The sequence below is a fragment of the Choloepus didactylus genome, chromosome 8, assembly GCF_015220235.1.
Source record: "Choloepus didactylus isolate mChoDid1 chromosome 8, mChoDid1.pri, whole genome shotgun sequence".
NCBI lineage: Eukaryota > Metazoa > Chordata > Mammalia > Pilosa > Megalonychidae > Choloepus > Choloepus didactylus.
The window spans coordinates 76,267,885-76,288,915 of record NC_051314.1 but is presented as its reverse complement, the minus strand read 5'-3'; the positions used below and the strand labels follow the sequence as shown (position 1 = coordinate 76,288,915).

Below are 21,031 nucleotides of genomic sequence, written 5' to 3'. Positions count from 1 at the left end.
CCCACACCCTACCAGTAACTGACCTAAAAGTATGATGGAGCACAGATCCTAAAGAAGACACAAAGAAGCCTAGAGTAAAACTAATTCCACCTTGCTCCTTATTAGAAAGATCACCTCACACTTATCTTTGAAGCCCCCCCCCCAAAAAAAAAAATGTCTCTGTGTAGGGCGTATCAGGATAATGCAGTGAGAAACACAGGTTATACATAGGGTGGTATCATTGCAAGGATACCACCCTATTCGTTCTTTTTCCTTGTTCTTTGCAAGGAAAGCTATGTGCCTTAAGGATTAGTATGGTTCCAGAATTTCTACAGAAGGGGTTCAAAGGCAGAAAATTGGTTGGAAGAGGGGTTAGGGGACTTGTTCTTACATATATTGTATGTTTGTTTAGAGCGACTGAGCAGGGAAGTTTTACAAACACACACATACACCTAGCCACTGTGATGCAGCCCCTAAGCTGATCTATGTCTTTGGCTGTCCTGCAGAACTAAGTACAGGACTTGGTACATAGTAATTAGGCCCTCAAAAGTGTTTGTGGAATGTATGACTAGGGAGGCCATACACAAAGGGGAGATGAAGCTTCACTAACAGTGGAGAAAATACTGTTAGGATGAAGATGGGGAATAGTAGCAGGACCTTTGTTTTTAAAATTGGAGGCGAGACCTGGAAGGGAGTCAGGAGCAAAGAGACAGAGTCTCTCCAACCCCTGCCCCAGATCTCCATTGCAGACACAACAAAACTCCCAAATCTCTTTCTAACCACTTAATTACTCAGCAGCTTCACTTCTGACCCAAGAAGGGGAGTCTCTTCCAAAAAGCCTGCTTGGAAACAATCAGGAACTGCTTAGATCATTTGTTTCCACTAGAGGGCCTCATTTATTCATTCCCTCTGCTCCCAACACCCACCAAAAGTATGTAGATATTGTATTTGTGTACCCTTCCAGTCAGAGCTCTCCCCTCCCACCCCCTCCACCCTCAGGTGTAAGAAAGAAGATTCCAGGAACCCAAGCCTTTGATACTCTGCCCTACTTCAATGAAGAGTGGGAGGGGGTTAGATGGTGGATGGGGCGGAGCCGGAAAGCTCAATGCCTGGGTCCCCAGTTACTACCAGTAAGTCCCTAGGTCTCTTTATCTCTCCCTTGTTCTACCAGCACCACCACCATCCATGCTGCCCCAAGAACCTTGACAACTCCAGAACAGATTCCAAGCAGGAGAAGCTGAAAATATCTCCTTTCACCCTCTACTTTGGGCCAGGGCCTGCTAAGGTCGGTGAGTAAAGTGGGAGGATTGGGGCATGGAGAAAAGGTGGACAAGGCCAGAGTGCTCTCTGCACCTAAACCTCCAACCCAGAATTCAGGAGAGGATATGAGTTTTGACAGAAGGAAATGCTCTTAGACTGGGGGAAAACAGGTCTGAGAGGGTGTGACATCAGGGACTTGGGGTTTAGGAAGGTGAAGAATCTGGAAGAGAAGATGGGCAGATTCTGCCAAGCAGTGTGGAGTCCATGAGGGGAGGGAGGTACTTGGTTCTCAGGAGTTTGGAGCTCTGGCCTTGCCCCTATGGGGTTTCCTGAGTCTGAAGTCAATGGTGATAGAAAGGAGTTGGGATGGACGTTAAAGAGGGAAGTCTCATGGCAACAATTAAGAGAAGGTAAGACGTTCGCCCAGTGGGCAGCTGCCAAGCTGTCCCGTCAGCAGCCCATGCCCCCTATCTTGTTCTCCCAGGGTTGGGATGAAGGGAGAGGCTGAGTGATTAGGAAGAAGGAAAAATAGCTAGAAGCAGAGCTGTCCTGGGCGCGGGAGGATAAGGAGCCAGGAAGTGGAGAAAGTGGCACAGACCAGAGCCCTGGAAAAATTCGGGGGAGGGGATCAGATTATAGGGAACTGGAAACAGGGGTCTCTCCAAAGTTGGAAGAGGGACACTGCAAAGTTCCCGGAGTTGGGGGTGCTTGGAGCGGGCGCGGGCGGGCAGACTGGGGTTGGGGGCGGGCAGCTGTGTCGTCAGGAGCGGGGCGGCCCCGCGGCGACCGCGTATGCCTGGCCCGTCCCCTGCAGCCCAGCTCGGGATCCAGCTCCCGCGCCGGCGTTGCTGCTCCGACCGCGCGCCCGCCCCTCACAAGGTAGAGATCCCGCGAGCCCCTCCTCCCCCGCCCCCACCCTGCCGCCGCCTCCCACCCGAGCAGGAGGGGGAGGGGGCCGCGGAAGGGGATGCCGCTCAGACTGGGTTAGGTGCTGGGCTGGGAAGGAGGAAGCGTGACAGCTGGAGCGGGTAGCTAAAGAGGTTTGCTCCCTGGCGCTGGGAGCAGCGGGAAGGCTGGGCTAGAACCCGTAGGCGCCGTTGTCCCCAGAACTCGCCTTCCATCCCTCCCACTCACTTGGAGGGTTGGGGAAGCTCGGCCCCTGGGACTCGAGTCTGCTGCATCGGTGGACAAGGGTTCTTGCTTGGCCTCCTAGTCCCCAACTTCCCACCCTCATTCTCCCTTCACCTGTCACTGGCGAGTTTCTTACACCACCTGAGTGAATCCCACTTTTCACCTTTTAAATGGGGAAGATGAGCTGGACTGAGGAAGAGATGCAAATATTATTGGACATCTCCTCAGTCTCAGAACATATGAGCCCACATCCCCCAACCATGCCAACATAGTAACTTCCTCCTTACTACGCAATGACAAACATCCACTCCCTGCACACACACACACCATCCCCTGTGGAGGCTTAATGTGTTTTGAGGCTTCAAGCCAAATGATTCCCTCTCAGTGTCCACCTAGTAGCCACGATGGGCAGGGAAGACCCTCCCTCAGTCCCCGGGAGAGAAGGAGCATGCAGGCTGCTGATGTGGTTAAGGGATTCAGAAGGCCTGGGACCTTAAATTAGGAACCTCTGTCCTTGGCATGAAACAGCCTGTGGGTATAGCTGGTTCTTCTGTAATGGTCAATTTGTATGACTTGCAAAGTTAGCGATGAATATTGACATGCAAAAGACAAATTTAAATGTTAGCACTGGCTGTGGAGATAATATTTATCTCTTGGTTACCAGCAATTTTTTTGTATTAGAGGAGTTATAAGTTTAAGGAAAAATCATGAAGAACGTACAGAGTTCCCATATACTTCCCCTCTCACACACAGTTGTCCCTATTATGAACACTGTGCATTAGTGTGCTTGCAGCAACTTTAGCATTTAATGTTTAAAATAAGATCTAGAGAATAAGAGGTCCTAAGATTTAGAGGACTGAACTAAGGATAGGGTGAATAGAGTCTGGGTGTGACCCAGAAAGTTTCCTCCTCTGTAAAGTATGACAGTTGGTGTTTCACAGCTCTAAGGATGTGCTAGGATTCTCTGCTTTCAAGTCAACTTCTTCTTTTCTCACCCCAAGCTGGTATAGGAGGGCAGGGAAACCAGGAGAGACAAAGGAAGGGTGAGTCACAAATAGTTGGTGGATGGGCAGCAGACCCCACCCTCCCAGCCCTGGCATTTGCCTGGGCTAGCCCAGGTTATAGCCTCAGGATTGGGATGGAGCTGGAAGACAAAAGTGGACTTGTTCCAGGTCTTCCATGGCCCCTGGTTTTTGCAGTTTACTGCCCTTCAGCCAAACTTTCAATGAGAGAAGTGAAGACAACTGAAAAGTTCCCAAGATCTTATGCCCAAGGTCCCAGGGGTGTCCTTGGACTCTGACAGTTTAGGTTTAATCACCTTATCCTCCTCCCAGAGGCAAAGTACAGGATCCTTATATTACATGTCTGAGATATGACACAAAGGGTGGGAGCTGTTCAATTGGGCTTCACTTCTGCATGGAGTCCCTAAAATTTATGTTTTCCTGAGTCAAAGACATTGTATTCACTATCTCCAGATGGTTTCTTTAGATAGTACCCTGTATAATAATAATAATGATAATAGCTAATATTGGGTTCTTACTCTGTGCCATGCAGTTTGCTAAGCACATTGCCTGCATTATTTTATTTTATCCCTGCATTGTGACTAATGTCTCTAGGTACCCATTTCACCAATGAGGAATCTGAGGGTCAGGAAGATAAAGTGACTCATCCAAGAGCTAGGATTCTAATCTATGCCTTTGTAGATTAAATTCCATTCTCTTAACTTCTACTATATACTACTTCTCTGGGTCTAAGACACCTATAGGCCTAGGAAGGGACAGGAAAGAGTTGGGGTCACAGTAAAAAGAGAGGCAAGGAGAGATGTGTCCTGTCCTGTCTCCTGTTCATTGTCCCTTGTGTGCTCTGTCACTTTCTCACTCAGATTCCATTTCCTAGAATCTTAGAGCCATCTAAGAATCCCCAGGGATAATCAGAGAGGCTAATTAAGCCAAACAGTCCTCATTAGCTGTAAGACTATTATGTATTCATTATATTTGTTGGCAGCAGAAGTTGGATTATAATCATTGAAAAAGGCCAAATGGGTGGAGTCCCTTCTGCAGAAGGGCAGTATCTCAGATCCCCTCCTAAATGTTGCCAGAGGGCTCCAGGAACAGCAATGTCATATTGCTCAGAGGTAGACAGCTGAGATGTCCCAAGGACAGAGGCAACAGAAGCTGCAGAGACAGTTCTTGCACCACCAGAAAGGGAAGGTGCTGGGCTATCTTCTAGGCCCCACCTGCCTCCCTGAGCCTGACACAAGAAGCCCTAAATGGGTAGGTGGAAAGGAGGCAGTCAGAGCCTTCGATGAAGTACCTCAATAGGTGCTTTTCAGAATCATGCATTCATTTGACAAATATTTATTTAGCACCTTCTGTGTGCTCCAAATGTCAGTTTGGACTCCAGCATCCCATTTAACCAAATTTAGATTAATATTCCCAAAATATGATTTCCCAATTTTAGAACCATTTGTACAACCAATATTGAGAACCTACTATGTGCTGGGCACTGTTTTAGGTACTGAGGATACAGCAGTGAACAAGAATGACAAGTTCCTGCCCTCATGGAACTTGCACTTTGGTGGGAGAAGAAAATATAAACAAAGAAGCAGGTTAATTAACAAGATAATTTCCAAATGGGATAAATTCTACGAAGGAAACAAAAGGGAGCACTGTGCAAACAGGATGAGGGCCTACTTTGGAATGGAGATCACGGAAGGTCTCTCTCAGAAGAACTGACATTTCAGCTCAAGAAGTTGGCCCTGCCAAGAATGGGCAAGTGTTCCCGGCAGACAAAACACTAAGTCTCACAGCCCTGAGGCCGGAAGGAACTTGGGGAGCTTGAAAAACAGAAAGGAGGCCAGTGAGAGAGAAAGCAGCGTGTGAAGGGGAGGGAGGAACAGGAGGCCAGAGAGACAGGGAGGGGCTCTACTGTGTGGTCCTTGGACTGGATGGAGCCTCAGCCACTCCACTTCCCAGCTGCCTTAGGAAGTCACAGCCTCTCTGAGCTCCAGTTCTCTTCATCTGTATTATGCTCACCCCCACAATTCCTGACTTGTAAGATGTGATTTTAATGGTTAATGCAATAATAACTACCATTTCCTGTAGACCTTCTATATGCCATACCGCAAACTAGGCACTTTTCATATATTATTTTACTTAATCCTCACAGCTGTGAAAGACAGGTATTATTCTCCTCATCTTACACATGTAACTTGTCCAAGGTCACAAAGTAGTATCAAAGCTAAGAATAGAACCCAGATATGACTGACTCTAGTTCTGTTTGCCTCCAAAACCGTGCTGTACTAGATTTATGTAAGATACATTATTGTGGTTATTGATCACATCCCTTTGAGACGTGATCCCTAGGCCGGTAGTTGGTAAGATCCACCGGCAGCTCCTCCTAGGTCCCCGGGTCCGACAGCCGAAAGTTGGCGCTCCCTGAACACTGCTAACCTTGCAGGATGGAAAGCAAGCCCTGGTGTGCGAGACTCGCGCAGCCAACTCTACCCTCCGCCGCCTGAGAAACCAGGCAGGTGCCCAGAGCCTTCCCTTACCCCCACCCAACTCCGCGCGCCGAAGCTCCCGCCCCTCCCCAGTGGAGCTGCGCGGGACGCAGGCAGGGCCGGGGTTGGAGCCGGGGACTCGGCCACAGCTGGTTCCGTGTCGCGCGTCAGAAGCGCTAGAGGTCGTTGCGGGGTGTGGGTGGCTGAGTCGGGCTCGGCGGGGGCCTGGAGGCGGAGCAAGATGGGGGCGTGGCCCGGAAGGCGGGTCGTAAACTCAGTAAGAACCACCTGGAGGCCCCGGACTGCGAGGACCTCGAAAGGGGAGAGAGCACAGGCCTGGAAGATACTGCAGGGATTAGGGTAGCGGGAGAAAACGCAGAAACAGGCGAGGCACACACTCACAGGCGCACATTTAGACTGGAAGAGCGGGAGGTGGGGGGGAGTCAGAGATGAATAAGACAGATGGGGGGCGGGGCAGAAGACAGCAGGAGAAGAATCCAGAATTGAGGAAAGTTAGACATCAGTCAGAGAAACAGATATAGAGGACAGACACAGGGAAAGGAAGAGACTTACCGAGAGATTCAGAGACAAGGAAAGAAAAGAAATAATAGTGGGAATGGAGAATGAATGGAGCAGAGAGAAGCAAAAGATGCAGGCTCTTCCTGCTATATACTGTTGTCTTCCTCCAGGCCTACCCTCTGAAGCGGAGGTCCAGGTGTCCGAAGTACTACCACATCGTCTTTAAGACCATCTTTGACAAAAATAAAAGGATGGCCAAGGAGAGGGGTCTAATGAGCCCCAGTGATTTTGCCCAGCTGCAAAAATACATGGAATGTGAGTCTTCCTCCCAGTTCTTCAGTTCTGAAGATCCTACCCCAGAGAATTCCTGTATCTCATCATTATCTATCCCCACCCCACTCCTCGTTTCCCGAGTGGCCTTGAGCCAGCCAGCTTCTCTGATATGTCCTTGACTGAGAGTGAGAGGGGAGGGACAAGGGCAGATGTCTAGGGTCTCAGCCCTCTGCTACATTCTCTGTGACGTGACTGCCTGCTGCAAATCTCAGAGACAGGAGGAAAGAGGGATACTACTTGGGGATGGGGTGTCTGAGATATTTTTCTCTATGTTTATGTTTCTTTTTGGGAGTTCTTTTTTCTTCATCTCACTTGAGTCTTTTTTCCTTCTGGACATCTGGGTCAGTCTCTGGCAGAAGGCAGGAAGATCCAGACTGATGCTCTCCTGTCACTTTTTTGTTCACACCCTAGACTCCTCCAAAAAAGTCAGTGATGTATTACAGCTCTTCTATGAGGATAGCAAGATGGCTACATATCTCCAAGGAGATGTGAGTGGCAGCTGGGAAGTCCTCTCCTTGACCAACTCCTCCCATCTTTGATTGCCCTGCTTTATTGGGATCACCAACTTTCATGGATTATTCTGGGCCCACTCCAAATTGTCACCACAGCTGTTGCTTTAGGACAAAGCAAAAGATTCTGTTAACTAAGAACCTGGCCCAAGAAACCATACTCCTGCCTTGGATGCTTCTAGCTCTGCATTTATTATCCCTATCTCCACCTCTCCATTTCTTCAGTCCCCAACTCCCACCCTGCAGACTCTCCAGAGTAATTCTTGCTCTCATCATAGGCCATTGGGTACGAGGGATTCAAGCAATTCCTAATGATCTATCTCGATGTGCCTACTGTTCCCAATAAGCTGAGCCTGGCACTGTTTCAATCCTTCCAGACTGATCACTGCTTAAAAGAGACTATGAGTAAAGGTATGGTCATGCAGGTAGGCCTGGGCTGGGCCTCTGGAAGAAGATCAAATTAATGTGGGTTTTGAGTGAGAGTTGGACTGAGTCACATGTTGGGGACAGTGTTAGGGGAGAGAGGTGAAGGGTAGCTAAGCTGGTCTGGGAACTAAATGGGGAAAATTAAAGAGAAGAATCAGAACAAAGGAGAAGAGAAGAGACAGAGTGCAGGGGACTCCAACTCCAGCTCTGCTGTACTTTTTGTAACCAGATGTGGTGTGTCTCAGTGACGTCTCCTGCTACTTTTCCCTTCTGGAACGTGGCCAGCCAGAAGACAAGCTAGAATGTGAGTTGCCAGGATGTGTAGTTTGACTAGGAGAGGGGATGGAAGGTGAATGGAGGTGGTGGTGGGGGGGGTTTCTCCAGTCTCCCTTCCCTCATTCTTTCAGGATGCCTAAAGGCTGACAGTCAGTGAAGTTGGGGCCAGAGAATGGGCCCATTTCCTCTATTTCTCTAGACCCATTACCCCTAACTCCATTCACTGAGTTCCTGTGTTTTGTACATTCTCATGTGGGTGCCCAGGAATGTTCTTGGGAGGTGGGAGGTATGTGCTGTCTCCCTTATCAGACTCCCTAAGTGTGGAATCCAGGCTTGTTTTTCTTTCTTTTTCATCTCCTTTCTCAGGCCCAGTCCCAAGCTCTGGGCAGTTCACCCAAAAGGTCTCTCCCTATGTCTTTGTTTCCTCTTTATTCTTGTATAAATTCTTTGGTATCTTTCACAAACTGACCCTGGTCCCTTTAAAACACCCTACAGTCACCTTCAAGCTGTACGACACGGACAGAAATGGGATTCTGGACAGCTCAGTGAGTTGGGGAACCTGTATGCTGGGCAAGGGAGTATGTATCCATTTGTCTGTGTCCTCCTGCCCCAACTCTTCCAGAATATTAAGAAGCTAAGGAGGCTAGAGGGAGACGTTGAATCCTCTAGGACTAAATTTGGGAGTAGGTCTCAGACTCTTGTCCCCTAAAAGAGGAGGCCGGAGACACAAATTGGAGGCTGCCTTGCAAATGTACAAATTCACAAAAGACATTCACTTATTTGGCAGAGGCACCTGAGAATGAGAGGTGGGTCTGGGGGTGGGATGCAGGAACCTGATTTCTGGAGAGAAGTGTGGATGTTGGTAGTGAAGTGGAGTATGGCTGTGGCTCTCACTCTCCTGACCCCTAGGAAGTGGACAAAATCATCATACAGATGATGCGAATGGCTGAATACCTGGATTGGGATGTGTCTGAGCTGAGGCCGGTAAGGCAGTTCCTCCTTCATGTCCCTTCCTGTACCTTCTCCCCCCAGTGGGTCCTGAATCTGCCTTACCCCATCTCTGTCAGGCAGCCTTGTTCCCTTGGCTAGGATGGCTGGACTGGGTGTCCTACTGGGCAGTGAAGAGGTGTCCCATCTGAGGGACCACTCACGCCAAATGCTCCCCCCCATTCTCTGCTCAGATTCTTCAGGAGATGATGAAAGAGATTGACTATGATGGCAGTGGCTCTGTTTCTCTTGCTGAGTGGCTCCGGGCAGGGTCCACCACTGTGCCACTGCTAGTGCTGCTGGGTCTGGAGATGGTGAGTAGGAGAGACTTGGAAAGATGGAAAAGAGAGCCAGAGCTTGGCTCCCTAGGAACTTGGACACTCTCTGACATCTGCTGTGCCCTCCCAGACCCTGAAGGACAATGGGCAGCATATGTGGAGACCCAAGAGGTTCCCCCGACCAGTCTACTGCAACCTATGCGAGACAAGCATTGGTCTTGGCAAGCAGGGGCTGAGCTGTATCCGTGAGTCATGGGGCCTGGGAATATAGGAGCAGAGGGGCAGCCCAGATATCTGTGGGAGCCTGGAGCACTGAACTTAGAGACCTGGCTTTGAATCCTGGGCTATGCCACTGACTAGGGCAAGTGTGACCTTGGGCCAGTCACATGACTTCTTCTTTAAGCCTCAGTTTCCTTGCCTGTAAAAAGAGATAATTGTGAACATTAAATAAGTTGATGCAAGAAAAATGCTTCACACAGTGCATGCACATATTATTAAGTCTGCAATAAAAAATAGCTTTAATTATTATTGCTATATCTGGGCCTCCCTTGCATCAACCAGCCCAGTTCCTGGCACATGGATGGGATGGGGCAGGCATGGGACAGCGGTTGCTCTTTTAGAGGGAGAGTGAGGAAAAGGAACAGGTCTTGGAGGTAAGCACCCCTACATACACACACACCTTTAATTCTGTAGCAGACATCCCCAGCAAGAGGTAAGGAAGAAACAGGGGAGCAGGCTACAGCCAAGGCTCTGACCTTCCGCTCTCTCACCTAGTCTGTAAGTACTTCGTTCACGACCAGTGTGCCATGAAGGCCCTGCCTTGTGAAGTCAGCACCTATGCCAAGTCTCGGAAGGACATTGGTGTGAGTGATCCCACCCTCACCCCATCACCACTCCCATCCTGGCCCTGGCCCTGACCCTTGACCAGTTGCTGCCCCCAGCTCCCTCCTTTCCTAGTCCCTGCTCAGACCCTCCAAGATAAGGGACTGCCTTTCTCTCCAAGGTCCAATCACATGTGTGGGTGCGAGGAGGCTGTGAGTCTGGGCGCTGTGACCGCTGTCAGAAAAAGATCCGGATCCACCACAGTTTAACCGGGCTGCATTGTGTGTGGTGCCACCTAGAGGTCAGTTTCAGAACTATCCTCCTAGCAGACCCCCTGTGCCCTAGGGTCCCTCCCCAAGTTGCCCTCTCCCCATGTGCCTCCTCAACCACCTACCCCCCCGACCCCCATCTCCTTACAGCCACAGTTGCCTCTGTTCCCAAGGGCTTTCTTTCCAGTACCAGACTCCAAGTTGAGGGGTGACGGGGTCCCCCTTGATCTCTCTGTGCCCACCTTGTTTTTTAGATCCACGATGACTGTCTGGAAGCTGTGGGCCATGAGTGTGACTGTGGGCCGCTCCGTGATCACATCCTGCCCCCATCTTCCATCTACCCCAGCGTCCTGGTGAGACCCTCGGGCATTGGCTGGGAGGAGACAGGGGTCCCTCCCCAATTACAAAAAAAAACAAAAATTAAAAAAAGCAGAGAGCTATCTAGAATACAGACCCTGTGTTTTTAGGTTTCAGGTCAGACCCTTATCTGTTTAGAGATTCACACACAATCTGTCTTTCTTTCCCTCTAATCCCTTTCCTCCTAGGTCTCTGGACAGGATCGTAAAATTAGCAAAACAAGCCAGAAGAGCATGGAGGTTTTCAGTTTGAGCACCTCTGAGGCTCTGCGGGTACAGGACTGAGAGGACTGGGCTTCATGGTGGGGACTGGTTTTTCGTTAGAGCCATCACAGGAGGGAATGAAGTGGGAAGGCCTGGGGGACGTTGTCTAGACTCTGGAAGCCCCACCCCAGTAGGAGAGAGGTGGGAAAACGTGGGGGGAGGAGCACCTTGGTGGAAGGCCTGTCCCCTGACCCTGTCTCCGGGTCCATTTTGACTCTGACAAAATCCTGCTTTCCTTATCCTTGTTTTCTTCCCCCGCTCCAGATTGAACCTGTTTCCAACACCCACCCACTTCTTGTCTTTGTCAACCCCAAGAGTGGTGGGAAGCAGGGGGTCAGGTGAGGAGGGGAGCTAGACTGGGTCTCCCGAGATGGAGGGGGAGGCCTGCAGAAGCTGAAGGGAGGAAGGGGAGGAGGCATGTCTTGAGGAGGACTCAAGAGGGTGGGGTACAGAGTAGAACCCCCAAGAGCTTTCCTTTTTCCCTCACACAGGGTACTTTGGAAGTTCCAGTATCTACTAAACCCTCGGCAGGTGTTCAACCTCCTAAAGGATGATCCTGAGTTAGGGTGAGTATTGGTTAGGGTCTGTATCACAGTGTCAGTGTGTCTCTGTGTATCTGTATATGCTGGGAGAGAGCAGGAAAGAGTGTGTGTTGGGTGGGGAGGGCTTGGGGACCTTGAGAGGACAGAATTCAGAATGTGTATTTCCCTAGGGCCACTGAGTATCCCCACCTCTGAGGTCTCTAGCTCAGAGAGGATACCCTGTCTTGCTTTCAAAGGATGAAGATACCAGTTTCTCTCTAACCACTGAGAAGTTGCTATGACTTTCTTCATTGCCCTTTTCTCTGCTCTAAATAGAAATTCAACAAAGGGGAAGGGGGATGTAAGGAATGAGAGACAAGAAGTAACCTGTCTGTCCAGGAATTGGGTAGCCTCAATCCTGTTATCCTCTCTCCCCTTTTGTCTCAGGCTCAGATTCTTCAAAGATGTTGCTGATTGCCGGATTTTGGTGTGTGGTGGCGATGGCACAGTAGGCTGGATTCTAGAGACCATTGGTCAGTGCAGGGAGAGGCTCCGACCATGGGACTGGGGCAGTGGCCTTCCAGAGCTAACTCCCTCTACCCATCTCACCTGCCTCTCCAGACAAAGCCAACTTGCCTGTGGTGCCTCCTGTCGCTGTGTTGCCTCTGGGCACTGGAAATGACCTCGCCCGTTGCCTAAGGTGGGGAGGAGGTAAGTGGTTAGAAATTGTTTGGCTGGGGTTTGGGAGAAGTGGGGTAGGAAGGGAAAGACACAGAGAGAAGAATCTAGGCATCTTGTTCAGAAAAAGGATTGGGGAAGAAGAGAGGCACAGATGGGTGGGTGCCAAAGCGGAATGTCCAAAAGGAAGAGAGCTTTGGAAAAAACAAGGACCACAATCAGGAGTATGAAGTAGTCTAAACCTGGAATGGTGAGGGGTGACAGTCTTCTTCCCTATAAACCTACAAATATCCTTTTATTTCTCCCAGCCAACTCTTAGGGCTCAGAGAATTGAGGCATATGAGGAGGGAAAACAATGTAGGAATAAGGAACATTGTATAAGAGCTAAGCCAGATGCTGAGTGGGATGGAAATAGCAGGGGGCTTGGTCATGATTCATTCATTCATTCAACCAGTGAACCAGGTGATCATTCATTCATTCATTCGTCATCATTTCTTTCTGGGTCTCTTGCAGTCGTCTCCTAATTGGTCTCCCATTTCTAGTCTCTCTCTCTCTTTTCAAAGGAGAAAGAGTTCAGGGGATGGGGTTGGTAAATAGAGGTCAGTGTGGGGCAGGTTGAGTTTGACTTGTCTTGGCGCTTAGGCTGTTGGGTGCAGAGTCCCACTCTTGAGATCTCACTGGAGAGTATGGAATAGGGGTCTGCTAGGAGAGTGAAAGACATTCTAGGCGTAAGAAGTATAGGCATAAGGCCAGAAGAACACCAAACACATGGTGGTGCATTAGGGGAACTGTAAGTCATTCATTGTGATTGAGACATAGGGTGCAAGGTGGGGAATGAGGAGGAGGAGGACTAATTCAGCAGGGTCCAGATTACAGAGGTTCATAAATGCCATGCTCAGGTGTTTGTGGTTTGATTCTGCCAGCGATCACAAGCTGACAGTCCACAGAAATGATTTGTATTGTTTGCCTTGCAATATTAAAAAAATTTTTGATCTTGATTATATAGACATGGGGCATGTGTTCTTCAGTTCATCACAACCCCCTCAGCTTCCTGCTATTCACTATTCACTCTTTTACCTTTCCAGCCCCTGAGGCATTTGAGTGTGCAATCCCTAAACCATGGGGAGCTCTTGAAAGCTACAAGAAAAAAAAAACAAAAACAGGAATAGGGATATATCTGTATATACAATATATATATATACCTGTGTATTATACATATATTATAAATATATTTATATTATCAATAATATATTTATATTATAAATATAATATATTTATATTATAAATATATTTATATTATAAACATAATATATTTATATTATCAATAGTATTCCAGAAAGTAAAAATATCCCCAAATGCATATTATAACTTAAGTCTTGTATGTAGACATATGACGAGTTTTTTAAAATGAGTTTTTAAGTCCTTGGTATCTTTGTTTTCCTATATGTTATTAGACTCTTTGAAATCATGTGTTTTGAGTCTTCATTGTGTGTCCTGCAAATGAGACTTTCATAGCAGTTTTTGGCTAATTCAACCCAAATTATGAATATAAGGGTATAAATACAGCGTTAATTAAAGTTTATGTTGACATTGCAAAAATCATAAGGTTTGAAGAAGGAGAAATGAAAGGAATATCACACTGTGGTAGCTTTATGGTGGACAGATTGGAGGAGAGAGAGAGTAAAGGCAAGGAGATAGGGTAAGAAATGACCTCTAGAGCAAAAGTCCAGACAGAAGATGAGCATAAAAGCAAGGGCAGCAGAACTGGAGTTGATGAGGTAGAAGCCACAGCACTTGGTGAGTGATGGGTTGTAAAGCAGGAGGTGAAGATGAGTCTAGGACATTTTCTTTTCTAAGTTGGTGGACTCAATGGATGGGGGTGCCATTTACTAAGATGGGGAATACAGGAGGAGGACCTTTTTTTTTTTTAATTAAATTCAGTTTTATTGAAATACATTCACACACCATACAATCATCCATGGTATACAATCCACTGTCCACAGTATGATAACATAGTTATGCGTTCATCACCACAATCTATCTCTGAACATTTTCCTTACATCAGAAAGAACCAGAACAAGAATAAAAAATAAAAGTGAAAAAAGAACACCCAAATCATCCCCCCATCCCACCCCATTTGTCCTTTAGTTTTTATCCCCATTTTTCTACTCATCCATACACTAGATAAAGGGGGTGTGATCCACAAGGTCTTCATAATCACACTGTCACCCCTTGTAATCTACATTATTATATAATTGTCTTCAGGAGACCAGACTGCTGGATTGGAGTTTGGTAGTTTCAGGTATTTACTTCTAGCTATTCCAATACATTAAAACCTAAGACGTGTTATCTATATAGTGCATAAGAATGTCCACCAGAGTGACCTCTTAACTCCATTTGAAATCTCTCAGCCACTGAAACTATTTCGTCTCATTTTGCATCCACCTTTTGGTCAAGAAGATACTCTCAGTCCCACGATGCCGGGTCCACATTCATCCCCGGGAGTCATATTCTGCATTGCCAGGGAAATTTACACCCCTGGGAGTCGGGTCCCATGTAGGGGGGAGGGCAGCGAGTTCACCTGTCGAGATGGCTCAGTTAGAGAGAGAGAGGGCCATATCTGAGCAACAAAGAGGTACTCAGGGGGAGACTCTTAGGCACCATTACATGCAAGTTTAGACTCTCCTTTGTGGTAATGAGCTTCATAAGGGCAAGTCCCATGATCAAGGGCTCAGCACATCAAACTGCCAGTCCCAATGTTTGTGACAACATCAACACCAGTCCAGGTGAGGATGTCCAACACATCCGCACCTTCTCCCAGATCAGGAGGAGGACCTTTTAAGGAAGAGCAACCCAGATGGAGATACGTAGTGGATAGTTAGAAATAGATGTCAGGAATTTAGGAAAGAAGTCAAAGGTGGAGATACATGTTTGAGAGTCATCTGCTCCTGGGTGATAATTGACACCCTTGAAGTAGGTGAGACTACCCAGGGAAAGAGGTGAGAAGAGAAGGTGACAGCAAGATCCTGGTAAAAACCATATTTAAGGGATGAGCAGTGGAAGAGGAGTTATTAAAGGAGATTGTATTAGCTTTCTGTTGTTGCTGTAACAAATTACCACCAACAGTGGCTTAAAACAGCATATGTTTATTATCTCACAGTTCTGGAGATCAGAAGTCCAAAATGGGTCTCATTGGGCTAAAATCAAGGTGTTGTCAGAGCCGAGTGTTTTCTAGAGGCTGTGAGAGAGAATCTCTTGTCTTGCCTTTTTCACTTTCTTGAGGCTGCCCACATTCCTTGGCTCATGGCCCCTTTCCAGTCAGGAATATCATTCCAACCTCTGCTTCTGTGGTCAGATCTTTTCTAATGCTTCTCTTCTGCCTTCCTCTTTCACTTATAAGGAACCCTGTGATATCACTGGACCCCCTCAGATTTTCCAGTATGATTTCCCATCTCAAGATCCTTAACTTTTTAGCATGTCCTTTTTAGCAAGTCCTTTTTAGCATGAAAGGAAACATATTCACAGATTCTGGAGCTTAACACATGGGCAACTTTGGGGGACCATTATTCTGCCTACCACAGAGACTAAGAAGGAACAGAGAGGTTCCTCTGTAACTGAGAGAGTGGTATTTCAGAGGCCAAGTGAGAAGTTTCAAGAATCCAAATGGAAACTAAAGATATATTATTGGTTTTGGCAGGAGTCTTTCATAATCTTTGCCAAAAGAGTTTCAGCTGGATGGAAAGGATGAAAGGGAAATCACAGTGGGTTGAACTATCAATGGAATGTGAGGAAGTGGAGACTTATTTTTTGAACTTTTTTTTTCCTGATTACAAAAATAATTCAAGCTTGTGCTTAAAAAAAAAAAATCCAAACATTTTAGATATACATAACAAGAAAGTGAAAGTTCCTTGTAATCTACTCCCTAAAGTTTTGGGGTCTATTTCTCCATGTTTTTCTTTCTATATATATATATATATATATATATATATATATATATATATTTAAACAACAGATTATAGTTCTCCTCCTCTTCCTCCTTTTTCTTTAAATAAATAGCTCATCTTTGTTATCATTATATTTCAGTACTATTGGGTTTGCCTCTTTCTTTTTAGGAATGATTAATATTTCATTGTGTGACTATGCCATAATTTATTTAACCAGTCCCCTATTGATGGACATGTGGGTAGCATTCAGTTTTTTACTATTACAAACCATTCTGCAGTGAACACCCTTGTATATCTATTTCTACATACACATGAGAATTTCTCTACAAGAAATTTCTAAAAGTAGAATTGTTGGTCCAAAGTGTATGAACATTTTATATTTTACTAGTCATTTTCTTTTTAAAAATATTACCCAAATAATACATCAGTATATTTTCACTGTAAAATATTTAAAGGAAAATGTGTAAATCTTCATATATAGTTCTCCTCTTCCCTGCCCCCAACCAAATTCCATGTAGTTCCCAGAGATAACCACTGTTTCCTGTTTACACCCATTTTTCTCTTTTTACATGCACACACATGCACACAGATACATTTATATAACAAACAAAAATGAGATCATACTATACAGCTTGTTCTGGGCCTTTTTTTCATTGAATGTCTTGGAGATCTTTCCATGTTAGTACAAGTAGCTAGATTTCACTCTGTATTCAGTAATTGCATGGTATTTCATAGCATAGACTTACCATAATTTATATACCCATTCCCCTATTGATGAGCATTTAGATCATTTCCAGTTTTTTGCTATTATAAAGACCGCCTCAGAAAACATCCTTGTACATCAATCTCTGTGCACATGTAGTGTATTAGTAAGAGATACTCCTAAAAGTGGAATTGTTGGGTCAAAGGATAGATTTTGATAAAAGTTAATGACATTTTGATAAAAGTTGCCAAACTGCCTCCCAAAAATCAGTTATGAATTTATGCTTCAACTGACAGCTCATAAGAGTGCCAGCTGATTCATCACAATCTCATTAATACTTGGTTTTCTCAGTCTTTCTACATTGCCAATCTGACAGCCAAAAAAAAGTTGCTTTAATTTACAGTTCTTTTAATTATTAGCAAGAGTGAGCATCTTTCAGATGCTTATTGGCCATTTGTATTTCTTCTTTGATAATTGATTTGTTTGTATTATTTGCCCATTTTTCTATTGCCTTTTAAAAATCAGTGATTTGTGAGCATTTTTCTTTCAGTAACCTTTGTGTTATTTTTATTTTTTATTACAGAAGTTGTAGGTTTAGAGAAAGATCATGAAGAAAATATATATACTTCTCACACATAGTTTTCCCTGTTATTAACACTTTGACTTAGTGTGGTACCTTTGTTATAGCTGATGAAATAGTATCATTATAATTATACTATTACCTCTAGTCCTCAGTTCATATTAGGATTCAGTGTTTGTGTTGTATAGTCCTCTGTTTTTTGTTGTTTTTTTTAAAATTTTATTCTAGTAACATATATACAACCTAAAAATTTCCCCTTTTAATCACATTCAAATATGTAATTCAGTGGAGTTAATTATATTAACAATGTTATACTACCATCACCACCATTCATTACCAAAACTTTCATATCACCCCAAACTGAAATTCTGAACCAATTAAGCATTAACTCCCCATTCCTTACCCCCACCCTGACCCCTGGTAACCTGTATTCTAACTTATGAATTTTGTAATTATTTTTTTAATGTTGGGGAAGTTAGTGCATTATATGCCCTGCAGACATTTTTTTCCTGGTTTGCATTTTGTCCTTTTTCTGTTTTAGATACATGTTTAATTGTTTAACCATACAGAAGTTTTCAATTTTACTATAATTGTATTTATCAGTCTTTCCTTTTGGCTTCTAGTTTTGGATTATGCTTTAGAAAGGCCCTTTCCACTCAAAGATTATAAAAATTCACTCACATATTCTTCGAATACAAATTGTTTCATTTCTTTCCATTTAAATTATTTGACCCATCTTGAATTTATTTTGGTATAAGGAGTAGCTTCTCTATCCAGCACTATTTATTAAATAATCTGTCTTTTCCCCATTTATTTGAAATGTCATTATATACCAAATTCCTGTTGATACTTGAGTCTATTTCTGGGCACTCTATTCTTTGCTATTGAACTTCTTATTCTATTCACTATGCCAACATTACACTGTTTAGATACCATTGCTTATACTGTATATTTTGGTGGGATGGGGGAAAAAGGAGTCAGAGCGAGAGAGGGTGAAAGAGCGAGCTTATCCATTACTCATCTTTTTCATCATTGCCCTGGCTATTCTCACCAATCTTCCAGATGAATTTCAGCATCATTTTTAGATGGTCACACATAGTGGAAGCGTTCACTCTCCATGACAGTATGGAGAAAAGAGTCAGCAAGGGGCTGACCTTAAGATTGGCCCATGGGAGTCATGACCAAGCACCCTGCCCTTTCACTGGCAAGGACTGGGAAGTCCTGCAGAACCAGGGCAGAAGACTCCTGGAAAGTTGTGGAGCTGAGAGCTGCGAGCAGTCCCTGGGGTCCAGCTCAGTGCTAACTTGTTTTCTCTACCCCTAGGGTATGAGGGACAGAATTTGGGGAAGATCCTCAAGGACTTAGAGACAAGTAAGGTGGTACATATGGATCGATGGTCTGTGGAGGTGATACCCGAACAAACCGAAGAAAAGAGTGACCCAGTCCCTTTTCATATCATCAATAACTACTTCTCCATCGGTGTGGTCAGTGGAATAGACATCGTGGTGGGGGGGGCCTAAACAGGCAGAGACTGAAGGAGGGCAGAAAGGGAAAGTAGAGGTTAAGGTAGCTGTGACACAAAGAAATCGAAGGTGGGGGTATAATGTGAGTTGCAAGGAAAGAACTTGGGACATGCTGCTCCCAGATGGGAGAGTTAAAGAGAGAGAATTCTCTGCCGGGAAGAGGCAGGTGTCTGATCCTACATGCCCTGAACTCCCCAGGATGCTTCTATTGCTCACCGATTCCACATCATGCGGGAGAAATATCCTGAGAAGTTCAACAGCAGGTGAGGGAAAGGAGAGGGGGTATGGGCATACACAGTTTCAGGGACCAGGCTGTGGCCAAGGTTGACTTAGAACACTTGGATGGGCAGTGAGACCTCTAGGAAACCTCTCACTGAAGTTACCCTTGTTCCCCATGGGACTGGAGCTGGGAGGTTGATGCCCTGTGTAACCTGGGCTATGTGGCGGGGCTGACACAGAATGAAGAACAAGCTATGGTACTTTGAATTTGCAACATCTGAATCCCTCTTCGCAACATGCAAAAAGCTGGAAGAATCTTTGACAGTTGAGGTATGTGTGATGAGAGCTAACCCTACATCCTTTTCAGCTTGTATCCAAGTTTCCTCCACCACAGGCACCCTTGGGAACTTCTATATTCTCAAACCTTTACTCCTTTGACCTCCTCCCAGCTCTCCAACCCTGATTTTCCAAATCCTCAAGATACGACATTCCCTCTTTCCCTTCACTCCTCACAAACCTCCAACTCCTGGCCTTCCCAGTTTGTCTTCTGGTAGAGGGAGGGGTCACATCTATATTTATAACACAAGGTAAGGATCTGTGCCTTCCCCAACTGGGACTGCACCCCCTCCCCTCAGATCTGTGGGAAATCCCTGGATCTGAGCACCCTGTCCCTAGAAGGCATCGCAGTGCTGAACATCCCTAGCATGCACGGTGGCTCCAACCTCTGGGGTGATACCAAGAGACCCCAGGGGGATGGCCATGGGATCAACCAGGCCTTTGGCGCTACAGCTAAAGTCATCACCGACCCTGATATCCTGAAAACCTGTGTACCAGGTGAGGAGAGCAGCCTTGGGAGCTGAGTGGGGGGCAACGGGGACTAAAGAGGTCTAACTTTCTCTGGGGGACACTCTCCTTCTGTAAACCCCATCTCTGCTTCCTACCCCCAGACCTAAGCGACAAGCGGCTGGAAGTGGTAGGGCTGGAGGGTGCAATTGAGATGGGCCAGATTTATACCAAGCTCAAGAGTGCTGGACATCGGCTGGCCAAATGCTCTGAGATCACCTTCCAGTAAGAAAGACTCTGGCCAGGGGCGGGGGGTGGGGTTGGGAGTCAAAGGCAGAAGAACAGAAGGGTCATGGGAATCATGGGGAGAAGCTATACTAGGAGATCATTCTTAGTGACAGAGGGTCCCAAAGCCAACATAAGCAGAGTTTTGGTGTTTGGTTGGTAAGGAAATCTTCACCAATCTGCCTTGGCCTCCCACAGCACCACAAAAACCCTCCCCATGCAAATTGACGGAGAACCCTGGATGCAGACACCCTGTACGGTAAGTATTGCCTATGCCTGCCAAAAACCCAATCCTCAGGCTCCATGGATCCTAAATCTCCATTCAACAGATTTTTTGCTCCTGTGCACCATTTCTCCCAAACCCTGATTTCTCAGCCCCTTGCCTTCCTACTTGGCCTCTCAAGGACCTCAGAACCTGAACCCCACAGATTCTGTGCCTGCCTGCACCTCCCCCACCCCCCCACACCCAAATCTCTGCTGCTTCGGTCCCAAGGCACCAGGTCCTGCCTCTGAATGTCTCTTTCCCTTCTAGATCAAGATCACCCACAAGAACCAGATGCCCATGCTCATGGGCCCACCCCCCCGCTCCTCCAATTTCTTTGGCTTCTTGTGCTGAGGGGGATGGACACCCTCTGCCTCCAAGACAGCCTTGAACACCCCTCCCCACTCCTGGACTCCACCTCCTATGCTCTGTACATTGCTGCCACACCCTCCTGCCAGCTCAGGAGGAGTGTTCCTTCACCCTCATATATTTATTATCCTGTACCACCTCCACTATCCCCCATGCACAAATACACACGTGCACACAAACACATCAGAAACATACGTTCAAAGTGCCTCATCTGAATAAAATGACTTTTTTCCTACTGGGATATCCGTTGATA

The 21,031-nt window shown here is 46.2% G+C and overlaps 1 protein-coding gene across 11 annotated transcripts; it reads left to right on the top strand.

The window, feature by feature from the left end:
• Nucleotides 1–1,035: 1,035 nt before the first annotated feature.
• Nucleotides 1,036–21,013, top strand: DGKA (diacylglycerol kinase alpha). Of its 11 annotated transcripts, none has more exons than XM_037848225.1 (24): nt 1,050–1,264; nt 6,562–6,706; nt 7,136–7,212; nt 7,512–7,644; nt 7,889–7,963; nt 8,431–8,480; nt 8,845–8,919; nt 9,117–9,236; nt 9,331–9,445; nt 9,975–10,063; nt 10,204–10,323; nt 10,546–10,644; nt 10,837–10,920; nt 11,176–11,249; nt 11,403–11,477; nt 11,880–11,965; nt 12,054–12,143; nt 18,661–18,821; nt 19,059–19,123; nt 19,319–19,409; nt 19,715–19,913; nt 20,027–20,147; nt 20,346–20,406; nt 20,680–21,013. In XM_037848225.1, exons 1-24 carry the CDS (start codon nt 1,055–1,057, stop codon nt 20,761–20,763), a joined length of 2,499 nt encoding a protein of 832 aa, XP_037704153.1. In that variant the 5' UTR covers nt 1,050–1,054; the 3' UTR covers nt 20,764–21,013. The 11 variants fall into 11 exon arrangements, 9 of the variants coding, with proteins under 9 accessions (XP_037704157.1, XP_037704158.1, XP_037704156.1 ...); XM_037848227.1 differs by having other exon boundaries at nt 1,132–1,268; XM_037848226.1 differs by lacking the exon at nt 1,050–1,264 and adding an exon at nt 2,022–2,118.
• Nucleotides 21,014–21,031: the final 18 nt, after the last annotated feature.